This window comes from Camelina sativa, chromosome 11 (genome assembly GCF_000633955.1).
Source record: "Camelina sativa cultivar DH55 chromosome 11, Cs, whole genome shotgun sequence".
NCBI classification, from domain to species: Eukaryota; Viridiplantae; Streptophyta; class Magnoliopsida; order Brassicales; family Brassicaceae; genus Camelina; species Camelina sativa.
The window spans coordinates 44,719,290-44,732,319 of NC_025695.1; the positions used below are offsets into that span (position 1 = coordinate 44,719,290).

A 13,030-nucleotide genomic window follows, 5' to 3' on the forward strand; every position below is an offset into this window, starting at 1 on the left:
TATATCTCTCTGCTTTCGCTATGGATGTGTTTTATAGAGGAAAACATACATATCATATTGGTTTGTGAATCTTGAACGATTTTTTCTTTATTGAGATTTTAACGTTATTGTTAATTGTTTGATGATTCAGTGATAGTAAATCTTACGAAGCAAAGAAAGGTATACCCCTGGAACCTAGCTAGAAAGTTTAACAATAACTTTGTATATATTTACTGCTTTCTCTAATTAGTAATCTATCATTTCATCTCAACTCCTTCCATGAGCAATGATAGAAAGAGGCTCAAATAAGATAACTATTTGTTTTTTTTTTCAGGAAATCGATGAAATTACTAATTCACTGTCAATGGCTGATCTAGAGGATATTTTATTGAAGGTATATGTTTAATTATTTTTATCTTGTATATAAGTGTTTTTCTATGACTCTATTTGTGAAATGATACTGTAAACTTCGTTGCTCGTCTATATGTTTAATTGTAAACCTCTACGTATATAAGTGTGTTTTCTAGGACTATTTGCTTTGTAGGTTGTGAAGCTAATAATACTGTAAACTTTGCAGCTGATCTTTTGTTTGATTTCAAACGTTTCTTAAAAATTGAAATCTTCTATTCCGTTCACTCCAAAGAAATCTTGTTTTGAATATATATAGGATAAAAAAAACCCCAAATAAATTGACTATAATTAAACGTCACTGACTCTGCTTATTTTTTTTGTAATTTACGTGAACTATATATGTCTATTTTGTGCAGGAAATTGATGAAGATGTAAAAAATGCATTTAAAAAGGTATAAACAACATCGTTTTTTAATTATTCTTGACAAAACAAAAGATTGCTAAATCAGTCTTACAAACCTATAATATCTTGTTTTGACAAAGAAAACAAAAAAGGTGGAAGAATATGATTGCAATTACGATAATCATGAAGAGGCGTTTGGAAACAATCATGATACCATATTCGTTAAGGGATTCGATTGTTCCCTTTCTAGGGATGATATCAAGAGCGCATTGGAAAAACACTTCGGTTCATGTGGAGAGATCTCTAGGATTTTTGTTCCTTTTGAGTGCCAAACCGGTTCTCCCTTGGGGTTCGTGACTTTTTGCTCTTAATTTTTTTTTTAATTTAACTTCTTTGAAGTTACAATACAATCGTGAATATATATATAAATAAATATATATATATATATATATATATATATATATTTATTTATTTTGATCTTCAGATATGCTTTCATTGATCTGAGGAATGATGCAAAGAAGGCGTTAACACTAGATGGAAGTTATTTGGGAAGTATGAAGCTTGAGGTTGTGATGGCTAACTCTAGAACCGAATCTGTTCGCTTTCCTAACTTTAGTGGGTGTGGACGTTGTTCCCTTAATCTGAAAAAGCGCAACTACGCCGAGTTCTCGAGAACTGGTGGTGGTTGTTTAACGCCCAGGTACATAAATTAATTTTGTTCTATTGATTTATTGAATCGAACGTAACTTCTTATTAATTTTGTTGTTATCTTTTTTGCTCTTTGATATTATATTGCAGGACACCTGAGCTCGACGGCATGTTTGCTGAGGTTCGTAAGCAAAAAGTTCAAAAAAAAGTTGAAGCGGAAGACCAGAGCTAATAATATTGGTCGTTTTATCTACAAGCTTCAATTCTACTTGTTTATATTTTATATATGTTTTATGTCTTCAAGAAAACTTGTGACTCTTGCTATTTTAGTTTCATAATTATTTATACCTAAGTCAAATTATTAAAGTTTTTTTGTTTCTTGTTATGAAACTTACATTTTTAGTTTGAAAATTCATTTACTTTTTATTATGAGCTTGATTATGAAAACGAAAATCCAACTGATGGTATGTTTTTGCTCCTTCTCCAATCGAATTAGGGGGTGTATTGCAGAGGTGATTTTTAAATCCATATAGAATTGTAAATTCTAGAAATCAAAACACACGTATTTTGAAATAACATGTTTTATCCTTAGATTTGAATCTTTCTATTTTACATTTTCAAATCCATTCATATGAATTTTGAAATCCAAAAACAAATCATTAAATGAATAACATAGGATTTTAACAAGTATTTGTAAATCATATAACCAATAATACATCATTTTGGTAAGTATTTTAAAATCAATAATTAAATAACACATGATTTTTGTCTGGATTTCCAAATCCATTAAAATCATAGAACCAATAACTCCCTCTAATTAGTGAGTTTAAGATTCAAGTCTGACCTAATTTGGCTAATTAATTTGACTTGACTACTTTCTTTTTTTCCTTGGCTTTCTCTTTTTTTTTTTTATAGATTTGCTTACATTAATCTGAGAAGAGGTCCAGAGAAGGCGTTGCTACTCGATAGTAGTGACTTGGGAGTGTTGAAGCTTGAAGTTGTGATGGCTAGTCGTAGAGAAGAATACTAGGCTATGATAACTTCACAGGTTGTCAACGTTGCTGTATGGCTAGCCACCGGCGCCCATTCAAAATATTCACTGAAAGTTATGGTGGTCGTATACATCAAATAAATTAATGGCCGTCGTATAGATCCCAGGTACATTCATTTGTAAGTATTGAATCTTGATAACAAAGGAACTTCTCATTAGTTTTTGGTTGTTTTTGCTCTTGTTAATGCAGGATGCATTGCACTTCTTCTGATTATGAAGAGGATGGTGATGAAGCAATGGTGACCAACCTTAGCTAGTATATATTGGTCGTTTTTTTGTTGCTGCTATAATGTCCTATCGACCAGCTACATCAGTAATTTTTATGTTCATGTGTGTTTACCTTGAATAAGGAAAACTCTTGTATTATGACTCCAGCTCTTTATTATTTTAATAATTTATGCTTATAAATCATATTATGATAAAGCTTATAACTAAAAGCCCACCTTTTAACTTTAAGATCAAAGTACATCACGTAATTGACTTTTTCTCAAAGAATTGGAATACCCGGATTTCACAGATGTATCGAAAGGCTAATCGGTTTGCCAATACGTAGATTAGAAACTATGTTTTTTCTTTCCACTTAGATTTTCATGCACGCACTTGTTGTTCCAAATTGTGTTCTGTCGTTAGGACAGGAACCCCAATTCCACGACAAGTTTGTTTATTAATATATTGTAGGAGACTTCCCCATCCTCTTAAAAAACTATAATTAATCAATGAAAAACTCATCGATAGATTTTACGAGAATATTGGCCAACATCATAAACCGGGACAAAATAAATAGCCCACAAAAGTCCAGCTAACTGAATACAAGGTAATAAAAATCTCTATATATATAGGGTTTCCAGCCGTCTCTTAGAAATCGCCGCTCTTCGCTTTTCATCTCAATTTCTCTCCATGGCCAAGCAGCTTAAGAAATGCTCGACATCCACCGATGTAATCTTTTTTCTCCTCCTTATGGCCTTCTTCCTTAGCTTACTCCAGTCTTTTAACCAATTTTGTTCTGTATTATTTCTTCTCAATTTGACTGGAAATTACTCTTGTTTTCGATTTATTTTTTTAGGTTGAAGATACCACGAAGCCTTGGCAGAATGGTCAGAAATTATATCCTATCCTTTATATTTATGTTTCAAGAAGAAACAATCCGGCATATTTTAGTTTCTCTTCTTTTTGAATAACATTATAATGTTTTTTTTGTTGTTGTTGCTGTTGCTGGGGAAAGAGTTGGATGATTCAGAAGTAATTCTGAAGGAGCAAAAAAAGGTAATGATCTGTGGAACATAGAGAGTTTACACTTTACTTGTTTATGAAAATGAAATCCTGCTACTACTAAGATGGCTATAAGCAATTCAGATAAGAGCATGCCCAACGGAATTTCGAAAAGATCTCTAAGTTAGTTGCATGTTTATGAAAATAAAAACCTATTTCATATATTAGCTTCTGTATTTTAGAGCTCACCAATGTTTAGGCTAGCTTTGCCTGCTTTGACGTGTGCTTTTTAAAACTTAAAAAGAAGAATTTCATCATCTTTGTTAAAACTTCACTGACTCTGCTTATGTTTTTTTGTTCATTGACCAACCAATTTACGTAAACTATATATATGTCTATTTTGTGCAGGAAATTGATGAAGATGTAAAAACTGCATTTAAAAAGGTATAAACAACATCTTTTTTTTTCTTTTTTTTTTTTATTCTTGACAAAACCAAAGATGGCTAAATCAGTCTAACAAACCTATAATATCTCTTTTTGACAACGAAGAAGAAAAAGGTGGAAGAATATGACTGCAATTTCGATAATCATAAAGAGGCATTTGGAAACAATCATAATACCATAGTCGTTAAGGGATTCGATTGTTCCCTTTCTAGGGATGATATCAAGAGCTCACTGGAAAAACACTTTGGTTCATGTGGAGAGATCTCTAGGGTTTTTGTTCCGTTTCAGTGCCAAACCGGTTCTCCCTTGGGGTTTGTGACTTTAATTCTTTTTTAAAAAACTTCTTTGAAGTTACAATACAATCGTGGACAGTTATTTATTTTGGTTTTCAGATATGCTTTCATTGATCTGAGGAATGACGCAAAGAAGGCGTTAACACTAGATGGAAGTTATTTGGGAAGTCTGAAGCTTGAGGTTGTCATGACTAGCTCTAGAAAAGAATTTCTTCAGTATCCTAACTTAAGAGGGTGTGCACGTTGTTGCATTAATATGAAAACGCGCAACTACGACGAGTTCTTGAGAACTGGTGGTGGTCGTTTAACTCCCTGGTACATAAATTTATTTTGTTTTTGATTTATTGAATCGAATGTAACTTATTAATTAATTTTGTTATCTTTTTTGCTCTTTGCAGGACACCTGAGCTCCAGCAGGCGGTCGCTGAGCTTCTTAAGCGAAAACCTTTAAGAAGAAAAAAATGCGGAAAACCAGAGCTAATAATAATATCGGTCGTTTCATCTACAAGCTGCTAATGCGGAAAACCAGAGACATATATGTTTTATGTCTTTCAAGAAAACTTGGGACTCTTGCTATTTTAGTTTCATATGCCTAAGTCAAATTATTAAACTTTCTTTGTTTCTTGTTATGAAACTTGCATTTTTAGTTTGAAAGTTAATTTAGTTTTTATTATGAGCTTGACTATGAAAACGAAAATCCAACTGATTGCATGTTTTTTTGCTCCTTCTCGAATCGAAGACGGAGACTGTTATTATGTCTTCATTCCTCCTAATTCCTATATGCATGGGTGCAATATTATATTATTATTTTTGTATCCTCCCAATCATTGTTGAGATTCTCCATTGGTTTTGTAGCCGTACGTCGTGATCTCAAAACAGATCACATTAAAGTTAAATTGTAACCATGTTTTCTCGAATGCTTTGATTATAATGTCATGATATACTCATTCGAATTCAGTGAAAGATAACATGCGAGAAGATCTTCCAGGTCTGTCGTCTGTTCCCTCATCTTGTTCTCCAAGATCATCTCTGAAATATTTCTCAGGGTCTACGGAAGAGAGAACTATGGCGAAACTCTTGGCAATCCCCCTTCTTCGATTCCGGGGGACTTGTCTTCTTTCTCACGATGTTGGGAGAATCCGCCCAAATCCTTATCCATGCGTTCGGGTTCTTCAGTTTCTTCTGAGTCATCAAGTGGTTCCTTTACAGTCTCATCAACCCGAACAGAACACAAGTTTGCTGAGATTGAAGGATCTTCAGATACATCATCAAGCTTCCTCACAGAGTACTGGTCTTCGTCCTTGATATATGTCAATTGAATGCCGACGGTTGAAGCCATAGTTTTGGTCAGACGACGGAGATGATACACGATCTGAACTGATTCCAAAGGCAGAATCAGATATTGCATTTTCAGAGGATGATGATTCAGAGAGCGATGCTTTGGAGAGGAAGAGGTAGAGAGGAGAAGAGGAAGAAGGTTAATTAACAAGTAGTAATCGTGTGCACGTGAGTTGCATTCGTCCCACATCGCAGACCCTTCCCATCTGTCAACTCTACACACGCATGCAAGAAGAAAAGCTTTACATGTATGCGTTGCGTCTTGCGTGTATCTTCATTATTGCTATCGAAATCAAAGACACATCATATCTGTCAATGTTTACGGAGTCCCTAGTCTAGTTTCCAAATAATCTAAAGCTAGTGTAGGTAAAGTAATCGGAATTTGATAAGATATGAAAAATTATGTTCTATATATCAACTTGTAGAGTCTCACTAGAAAAGAGAGTGTGGGGTTCACGTCATGAATGTAGGATCCGTAATCAGCCGATCCGAAGTTAACTATAAAATTTTATGAAGCTCTCTTTGTTTGTACTTGCTTGATTAGAGATTCTAGACTCTGGAAAAAGGAGAGATGTGAGTTTTGGTGGTAGGTTGTGATTGCCATTACCTAATACAAAAGAAATGCTTTGTTGTTGTTGGAATTAGTCTTGCATGGAAGCCACTGATAAGCACATGAGAGGCACATGTGAGGAGCTAAAAAGAAGAATGAGAAGAATGTATAGTATAAATAGAGATAGAGTAGTGTTGTAAACATTATCCTGCGTGATCACATTGATGTTGTTTGTTAGATCAGAGCTGCGTCTCTGTTCTTAGGTGATGAGATTGGAGAACTGTAACTCCAAGATTACCAATTAGGGTTTGAGATTGTATTGTGGATTGAGAAGAGATAAGAGAGAAGAGTTTTTACCTTCAAACTTATCAAATAGTGCGCAGCTTGCGCTTGTGAACACGGATCGAATCGAACGCTGAAGAAAGTTAGGTTTTAAGCAATTTGGGGATTTTGAATGCAATGTGTCTTGAGGGATTTCCCATCTTGGATGGTGTTGCCGGTGAACTAGGACCGTGGATTTCATGGCTGGAGGAGTTCTTTGTTCAAGAGAATTTCACGGCGGATGAGAAACTGAATCTTGCACAAAGTCATAGTTTGTAGGTTAAGTAAAGTTAAAACAAACAAATATTGAGACGCTAGGTGCATACTTTGTTTCTTAGTCCTGAGTAGGTTATGTTTCTTCATTTTAAAAATCACCTGTGGATAACAAACCCAAGATTATCAATGACTAGGACGTAATTAGTTAAAGAGTAATGAGTAATTAGAGCCACGTCTAGACCTGTCCGTCTTTGTTTAAGACCATGGACACTGTCCTAGCCTTGAAATCCCCTGTTTCTCCACGAAGCAGAGGAGTTAAACAAGAAAAACATAGGATTTTAATTTTATATATCATCTGGTGTTTCAACGAAGAGATCTGTTCCTTTAGTAAGTATGGATGTGTTCTTGTCGAACTCAGGAGGCAAGTAAGAAGTGTCTTCAATAGGCAACACAGGCGCAGAGCCATTCAATCTATTTATCTTGCAACCTCTTCTTGCTTTCAGCGTCGCAGCACCTCTCAATGCTTATTTTACCAAACACCAATGTCTCAGAAACAGAGCATTCCTTGTAGAAAACAAAAAAAAAAAAAAAAAANACCAAAATAACAAAAGCTTTATCTTCTTCTGGTATGTATGAATATGATCGTCCTAGTTTTTTGTTGACTTCTCTATGACTGCAGAAAAAGATGAGACCTAAGAAGCAAATGGTTAACGATTGATTATTGCAGATGATGGTGAGCTCAAGGTCAGGAGCAGGCATAGGAAGTTTAAGAACTGCCCTTGCTAGAATTGCTAAGTTTGCAAAGTTCTAGCCATCTAGGTTCTTAAAACAAGAAAAAAAAATCCCAAAGCCAGTCAGGTTTGTCTCTTATACATAGTAATCAGTATTAATGATCAATCCATATCAAATTTAAGAGAGTTACTTGGCTTGTCGTATTCTTACTTTGGTTGTTTAACAGAGTCAGAGAATCGAACGTTTGTATGGCAAAATAAGAGGAAAGAATGAAGATATATGTGTTGTGGTGGAAGAGAAGGGAGAAGTCAAAATGTTAAAAGAGATAAGGAACTAAGGAAGAGATGGTGAATGGTGTGATGATGATGATCCGACTAAGTTAGTGAAAACTGTCAACAATCACTTGTGTTTTATTAATTTCTTTATTATCTTTTTTTGTTTGTCAAAGCCATCGCTTAGAGCAATGAGAGCATAAAATGGTTTTTCACGTTCTGACAGATTAGGTTCATCCAAACCACTAACTTTTCATTTTGGTCAACAAAAGAAATTATTTTTCTCTATGTGAATATAATAATGTTACATAAATAAATAAAGTTAACTTGAATTCTAAAATTTATTAGGTATATGAAATTGAAAAAATACAGATGACTTTAGGAAGTGGCCTACCTAATTTGACACTTCTTCAACTACACCCTTTGAATTTTTCTCTCTTTACCTTCTTCATCAACTCCGCTCTCTCTCTCCTGATTTGGCTTTCTTCAAAAACTGAAAAAAGCAAATCAAGAAAAGAGAGAAGAAGAAGAATCCATAGATGTGTCCATTAAGGATTATCCTCATATTCCTTTCGGCGACTCTCGCTGGCTTCTTCGTCCTCAAGAAGCTCAACTCTACCTCCGACGATCCTCTCGACGATTCCTTCACCGACGCTGCTGAACCCGCCGACGACTCAGCCTCTGGATTCTCCAAGGTTTCCTTCTTCTTTTTTCTTCTCTCCGATCTCCGTTCTAATGCTTCTCTCTCTCTCTCTCTAATTTGGGATTAATGAATGGGGTTTTTGATGGGGTCAGGTGGGAATGGCACTGAAGTCTGGATTTTGGACATGCGTTGACATGGCAAGTGGTCGCTATCTCTGGAACCATATCCGCTCCGATTCCAAATGCTCTTCTTGAGTGTTTTTGTTACTCTATCTCTATCTCTCTGTCTCTATTGTCTGTAACTGTGTAATTTTGCTGCAATGGACGGCAACCAAAACCGCATATTGTCTTTTGTACTATATTATAGATCTTGTCTTCTTCACTATACTTAAATCTCTCAATAAAGTGGAAGTCTTTAATCCCAGTTTCAAAATAATGTTTAAGGTTCTTGTTCTTCCTGTAATCAATTGAAGTTCTCACTCAAACTCACAAGTTATGCCACTGAAGAGTTTCTGTTAACGACTTTATATTATGCAGGATTCCTTTCTTTTTTTCGCAAACGAAAAATGTAAGAAACTCATATACGTTTAACGTCAGTGTTAAGCAAAATTCAAAACTTAAGACAGTAACGAATTTTCAAATCTACAATGCTTCTTCCTCCTGTTGTTCTTGCTGTGACGCAGACTCATCTTTCTCTCCCTGCCAAACCCACACAATATCTGACAGAGCAGGTCTAAGATCCTCTGCTACTAATTTCTGATACTCGAGAGTATCTCCATTAGATTTCTTCACTTCCACTAGATGAAACGTTGGGGTTACTTGGAATATCTCTGCATCCATTGATAGAATTCCTTTTCTTCCCTCTTTTAAACGTTCCAGTTTGAACAAACCTGCTTCTCGCTTTCTTATGCTCAGTTTCAATCGTTGTGCCACCTCCTCTAGCGTAGATATGATCACTGAAGCAGGTTTCTGGGATGTGAATCTAGACTCTCGCTTGTTATGCACATCTCCAAACAGTCCTGCCAGATCAAACCCAGCAGACAAGGCAATTATATCAAATGCGTTTAAATTTGTAGGTTCGTCAGTATGGTTTTCCTCCGTCACCCTTTCTCCATTCTCACTTGGGCCTGCTCCGTTCTCACTTGGACCTGCTCCGTTCTCACTTGGACCTGCAACACCAGCTTCCACAGAATTCATCTCTTTCACTCGTTTCTCCATCCGTTTCTGTTTCATATGTAAACCTTTTCTGAACCAAGAACTCTCTCTGATTTTTGCGATGGTGATTCTAGTTTCAGGGTTAGGGTCTAGCATCTTACACAACAGCCTCTTCACTTCTGGAGCAAACCAGCTTGGTGCCTTAAAATCAGCCTTTCCTATCTTCCTGTACATCTCCATCAAATTGGAGTCATGGAAAGGTAGATAGCCAGCCAACAGAACAAACAAAACCACACCACAAGACCAAATATCCGCTTTTGTGCCATCATAGCCTTTTCGATTGATCACTTCGGGAGCAACATATGCAGGTGTACCACAAGTAGTGTGGAGGAGGCCATCTTGTCTCTTACAGTCAGCAAGAGCACTCAACCCGAAATCAGATACCTTGAGATTCTCGTTATCATCTAGCAATAGATTTTCTGGCTTTATGTCACGATGATACACCTCTCGGCTATGACAAAAATCAACAGCGTTGATAAGCTGATAAAAGTACTTCCAAGCAACATCATCTTTCAACTTCCCTTTGGCAACCTTGTTGAAAAGCTCACCACCTTTACAATACTCCATAACAAAGTAGATCCTTGTTTTCGTTGCCATGACCTCATACAGCTCAACAACATTAGGGTGTCTAGCAATCCTCATAACAGATATCTCTCGCTTGATCTGTTCGATAAGCCCAACTTTCATAACCTTTTCCTTGTCGATCATCTTGATAGCAACACTCTGGCTAGTAAGAATACTCCTTCCATAATACACCTTGGCAAAAGTACCTTGACCCAGTAACCTCCCAACATCATATTTATCGGTCAAAACACTTGGCTTGTTTTCCATCTAATCTTAATACAAACTTAGCAGACAGCCAATAAAGAAAGAATAAAAACACAACTATTTGCTCCAGTGATAGCTCAGAGATTGTGGTAGCTCATGAGTCATGAGCTCATGAGCTCGTGAAACTAACTAATTCCCTAGTGCCAAGAGGACATATCTTCCAGCATTTCTGAGTTTCTAAACAAGAGAGTGCCAAATGGATTGACAGAACGGTATGAATACACAAACACCTTCACAGAAACTTGGCGGAATCTGAGCCTATGAAGTAAAAAAAAACAAAAAACCAATGAGATCTCACTTCAACCACCAATTCAAGTGTAATAAGAGTTGCTCACAGAAATGGGAACCCCTGCTTTATCGTTTATATCGAAACGCAATTATATCAAAGAAGAAGAGAAAGCAATCACGATTCACAAAAACACAATCTCTCAAACCCCTAAACAAGAAGAGATCATTCAAGTTATATCATTCCTTCACCCATTATCGCATTTTATTCTCCATATTATAAAGAACACGAAGCATAGATCGCTAATCAGAAAGAAATAAAACCTAAAATTGAAACATGTAATCGACAATTCGCAAGGAGAAAACAATACAGAAGTAATTCCCAAACACAAATGATCAAAAGAGGAAAAAAAAAAAAACAATCACCGGTGAAGAAAGAGAGGATTCTGGAAACGAATCGGCGATCTCGATCGAATACACGCAGATCTCTCTCTCTCTCTATATATATCCAACACCGTAAGTTACCTTACCAATGAGCCCTTCTCTTGCTTATTTCTTTCTGTGTTTTTTTCTTTTTACCAAAAAAAAAAAAATGGAGGAGAAGAAGAAGAAGAAGAAGAAGAAGAAGAAGAAGAGATGAAATCGAAGTTAAGCGTTATTGGCGGTCCACGCACATCAGCAAAAAAAAAAAAAAAAAAAAAAAAAAAAAAAAAAAANATTAGATTTTTGTATTAAGAAGAAGAAGAGCAGAGGGCCACTTGTTCCTCTGTGTCATTGTCCACCTTATGTCTTTTTACACTTGTCCTCTCATTCGCCTATTCACTTTTTCATCCAACGGCTCTCCTTTTTTCACCCGTATTTTTTAATCATACATATTTTATCTCTCTCTACTCATACGGTTTCTTATGCTTGATTGGTTCATTATCATTTGTTACAACTTACAATTAATCGTAGAACATATCAGCTAGTTGAATTTTATTTATTTATTTCTTTGAATAGTATTATAGTGTCAATTGCCAAACGTAAATGGAAAACTATTCACCAAAAAAAAAACGTAAATGGAAAACTGCATCGCCACATACTTTTATTCTGCTAGATCTATATTGCCTTATTTGTGGTTTTATAATGAAGATGTATATTTTTTTAACAGTTGACGAAGAAGATGCACATAATAATTATTATTTATAAAAAAAAAAACAGTTGACGAAGTGGTGATTGTTGGGTCTAAATGGCCTTCATTTTAATTGGGTCTCCGACAATTATTGCGAATCTGACCATTGGATCCGGTTAATGGGCTGATGTCACCCATCTTAACCATGGCCCCAACAAAGTCGCGGTAGAATGCTCTGATACTGTGGCTGTATGTTACGACTAGCGAGTCGGTGGGACCGTTGTTGAACAGCACCTGGTCTGATGTAAGCAACCCCTTGTTGCCGAGAAGCTGTTTGTAGTAGCTGTGGTCGAACATGTTAGGAGAACGGATGTCAAGATCGGCTACCTTGTTATCTCCAGAGCCATTGGCGGCAGGGCACTTCTCCCTTCTTGACATGGCGAAGGAGGGGTTGATGTTACTTTCGTTGTATATACGGTTTCTGAACGTGGCACACTTCGCTTTCCCTATGGTGTGAGCACCAGAAAGGGCTACCATGTCACGTGTGGACAACCCTTGAGCTTTAAATCGGTTGATGAGGTTGCTCAGGGTACTGATCGGAGAAGGGATGACGCCAGAGTTAGCCGCCGCAAAGTTCGCCGTCGTAGAGTCTCGTCTACCAAGTTTCACACTCCACCCAGGGCCACCCAACTGCTTAGTCATATTAGTTAAGAGGTATTAAGGATTGATACTAGTGAGACAAAAAGCACATAGTTATTTGAGAAGGCCTTTCATATTTATTCTCACAAAAAAATGATGAAATAATGTATAATACTAGATTTTAACTGGCTGACATATAATTTTTTATTAAAATTTATATTTTATGTTGTATTTATTTATTAAATATTGGACGTTTTGTAAATAGAGGAATAACTAAAATTTTCGGCGGTTGTACGACTAAATGTTTATATTAATTTTTTAACTCGTAATACACTTCATGACCATTTGTTTGGTATATTTAGTTTGTTTTGTTTAGGAGAGGTATTGATTTAGGATTTATAAAGAATTTTAATGACTTTAAAAGTTAGGTAAAATATGTTGTTATTCAATCAAGATTTTTAAAAACTCTTTAAAAATTTGGTGTTATTGGTTGTGGATTTGTAAAAAGTTATCTAAAATCTTGATAAATCTAGTGTTATTGGATTAAGAGTTTTATAAAGTCA

The 13,030-nt window shown here is 35.8% G+C and overlaps 4 protein-coding genes and 1 long non-coding RNA gene across 5 annotated transcripts in view; 3 read left to right on the forward strand and 2 right to left on the reverse strand.

Moving 5' to 3' along the window:
• On the forward strand, nt 3,302-4,967 carry LOC104726406 (polyadenylate-binding protein 2-like). The gene is made up of 7 exons (XM_010445261.2): nt 3,302-3,368; nt 3,496-3,526; nt 3,655-3,695; nt 4,050-4,085; nt 4,191-4,396; nt 4,478-4,693; nt 4,777-4,967. Exons 1-7 carry the CDS (start codon nt 3,330-3,332, stop codon nt 4,892-4,894), a joined length of 687 nt encoding a protein of 228 aa, XP_010443563.1. The 5' UTR covers nt 3,302-3,329; the 3' UTR covers nt 4,895-4,967.
• Nucleotides 7,052-7,988, forward strand: LOC109127687. The gene is made up of 3 exons (XR_002034234.1): nt 7,052-7,429; nt 7,531-7,661; nt 7,762-7,988. It is a non-coding gene; the product is annotated as an uncharacterized LOC109127687 (long non-coding RNA).
• LOC104726408 lies at nt 8,183-8,868 on the forward strand. Its single transcript, XM_010445264.2, has 2 exons — nt 8,183-8,502; nt 8,603-8,868. The coding sequence occupies exons 1-2, from the start codon at nt 8,347-8,349 to the stop codon at nt 8,702-8,704; spliced, it is 258 nt and encodes an 85-aa protein (XP_010443566.1). The 5' UTR covers nt 8,183-8,346; the 3' UTR covers nt 8,705-8,868.
• On the reverse strand, nt 8,769-11,376 carry LOC104726407 (CBL-interacting serine/threonine-protein kinase 10). The gene is made up of 2 exons (XM_010445262.2): nt 11,144-11,376; nt 8,769-10,750 (listed from the first exon to the last, which is right to left on the reverse strand). The coding sequence occupies exon 2, from the start codon at nt 10,493-10,495 to the stop codon at nt 9,092-9,094; it is 1,404 nt and encodes a 467-aa protein (XP_010443564.1). The 5' UTR covers nt 10,496-10,750; nt 11,144-11,376; the 3' UTR covers nt 8,769-9,091.
• LOC104726409 (peroxidase 67) overlaps nt 11,732-13,030 on the reverse strand; it is a 4,899-nt gene continuing 3,600 nt past the window's right edge. The window contains exon 3 of the mRNA XM_010445265.1: nt 11,732-12,518. Coding sequence (XP_010443567.1) covers nt 11,958-12,518 — 561 coding nt within the window. The 3' untranslated portion in view covers nt 11,732-11,957. The remainder of the gene's footprint in view (nt 12,519-13,030) is intronic.

What these genes read in the sequence shown, in the direction of transcription:
- LOC104726406 (XM_010445261.2), top strand. Translation starts at nt 3,330, where the DNA reads ATGGCCAAGCAGCTTAAGAAATGCTCGACATCCACCGAT. An exon ending in AATGCTCGACATCCACCGAT is followed by an intron (nt 3,369 to 3,495) that starts GTAATCTTTTTT and finishes TTATTTTTTTAG; the next exon opens with GTTGAAGATACCACGAAGCC. An exon ending in TAAAAACTGCATTTAAAAAG is followed by an intron (nt 4,086 to 4,190) that starts GTATAAACAACA and finishes TTGACAACGAAG; the next exon opens with AAGAAAAAGGTGGAAGAATA.
- LOC104726408 (XM_010445264.2), top strand. Translation starts at nt 8,347, where the DNA reads ATGTGTCCATTAAGGATTATCCTCATATTCCTTTCGGCGACTCTCGCT. An exon ending in CAGCCTCTGGATTCTCCAAG is followed by an intron (nt 8,503 to 8,602) that starts GTTTCCTTCTTC and finishes TGATGGGGTCAG; the next exon opens with GTGGGAATGGCACTGAAGTC.
- LOC104726407 (XM_010445262.2), bottom strand. Translation starts at nt 10,495, where the DNA reads ATGGAAAACAAGCCAAGTGTTTTGACCGATAAATATGATGTTGGGAGG.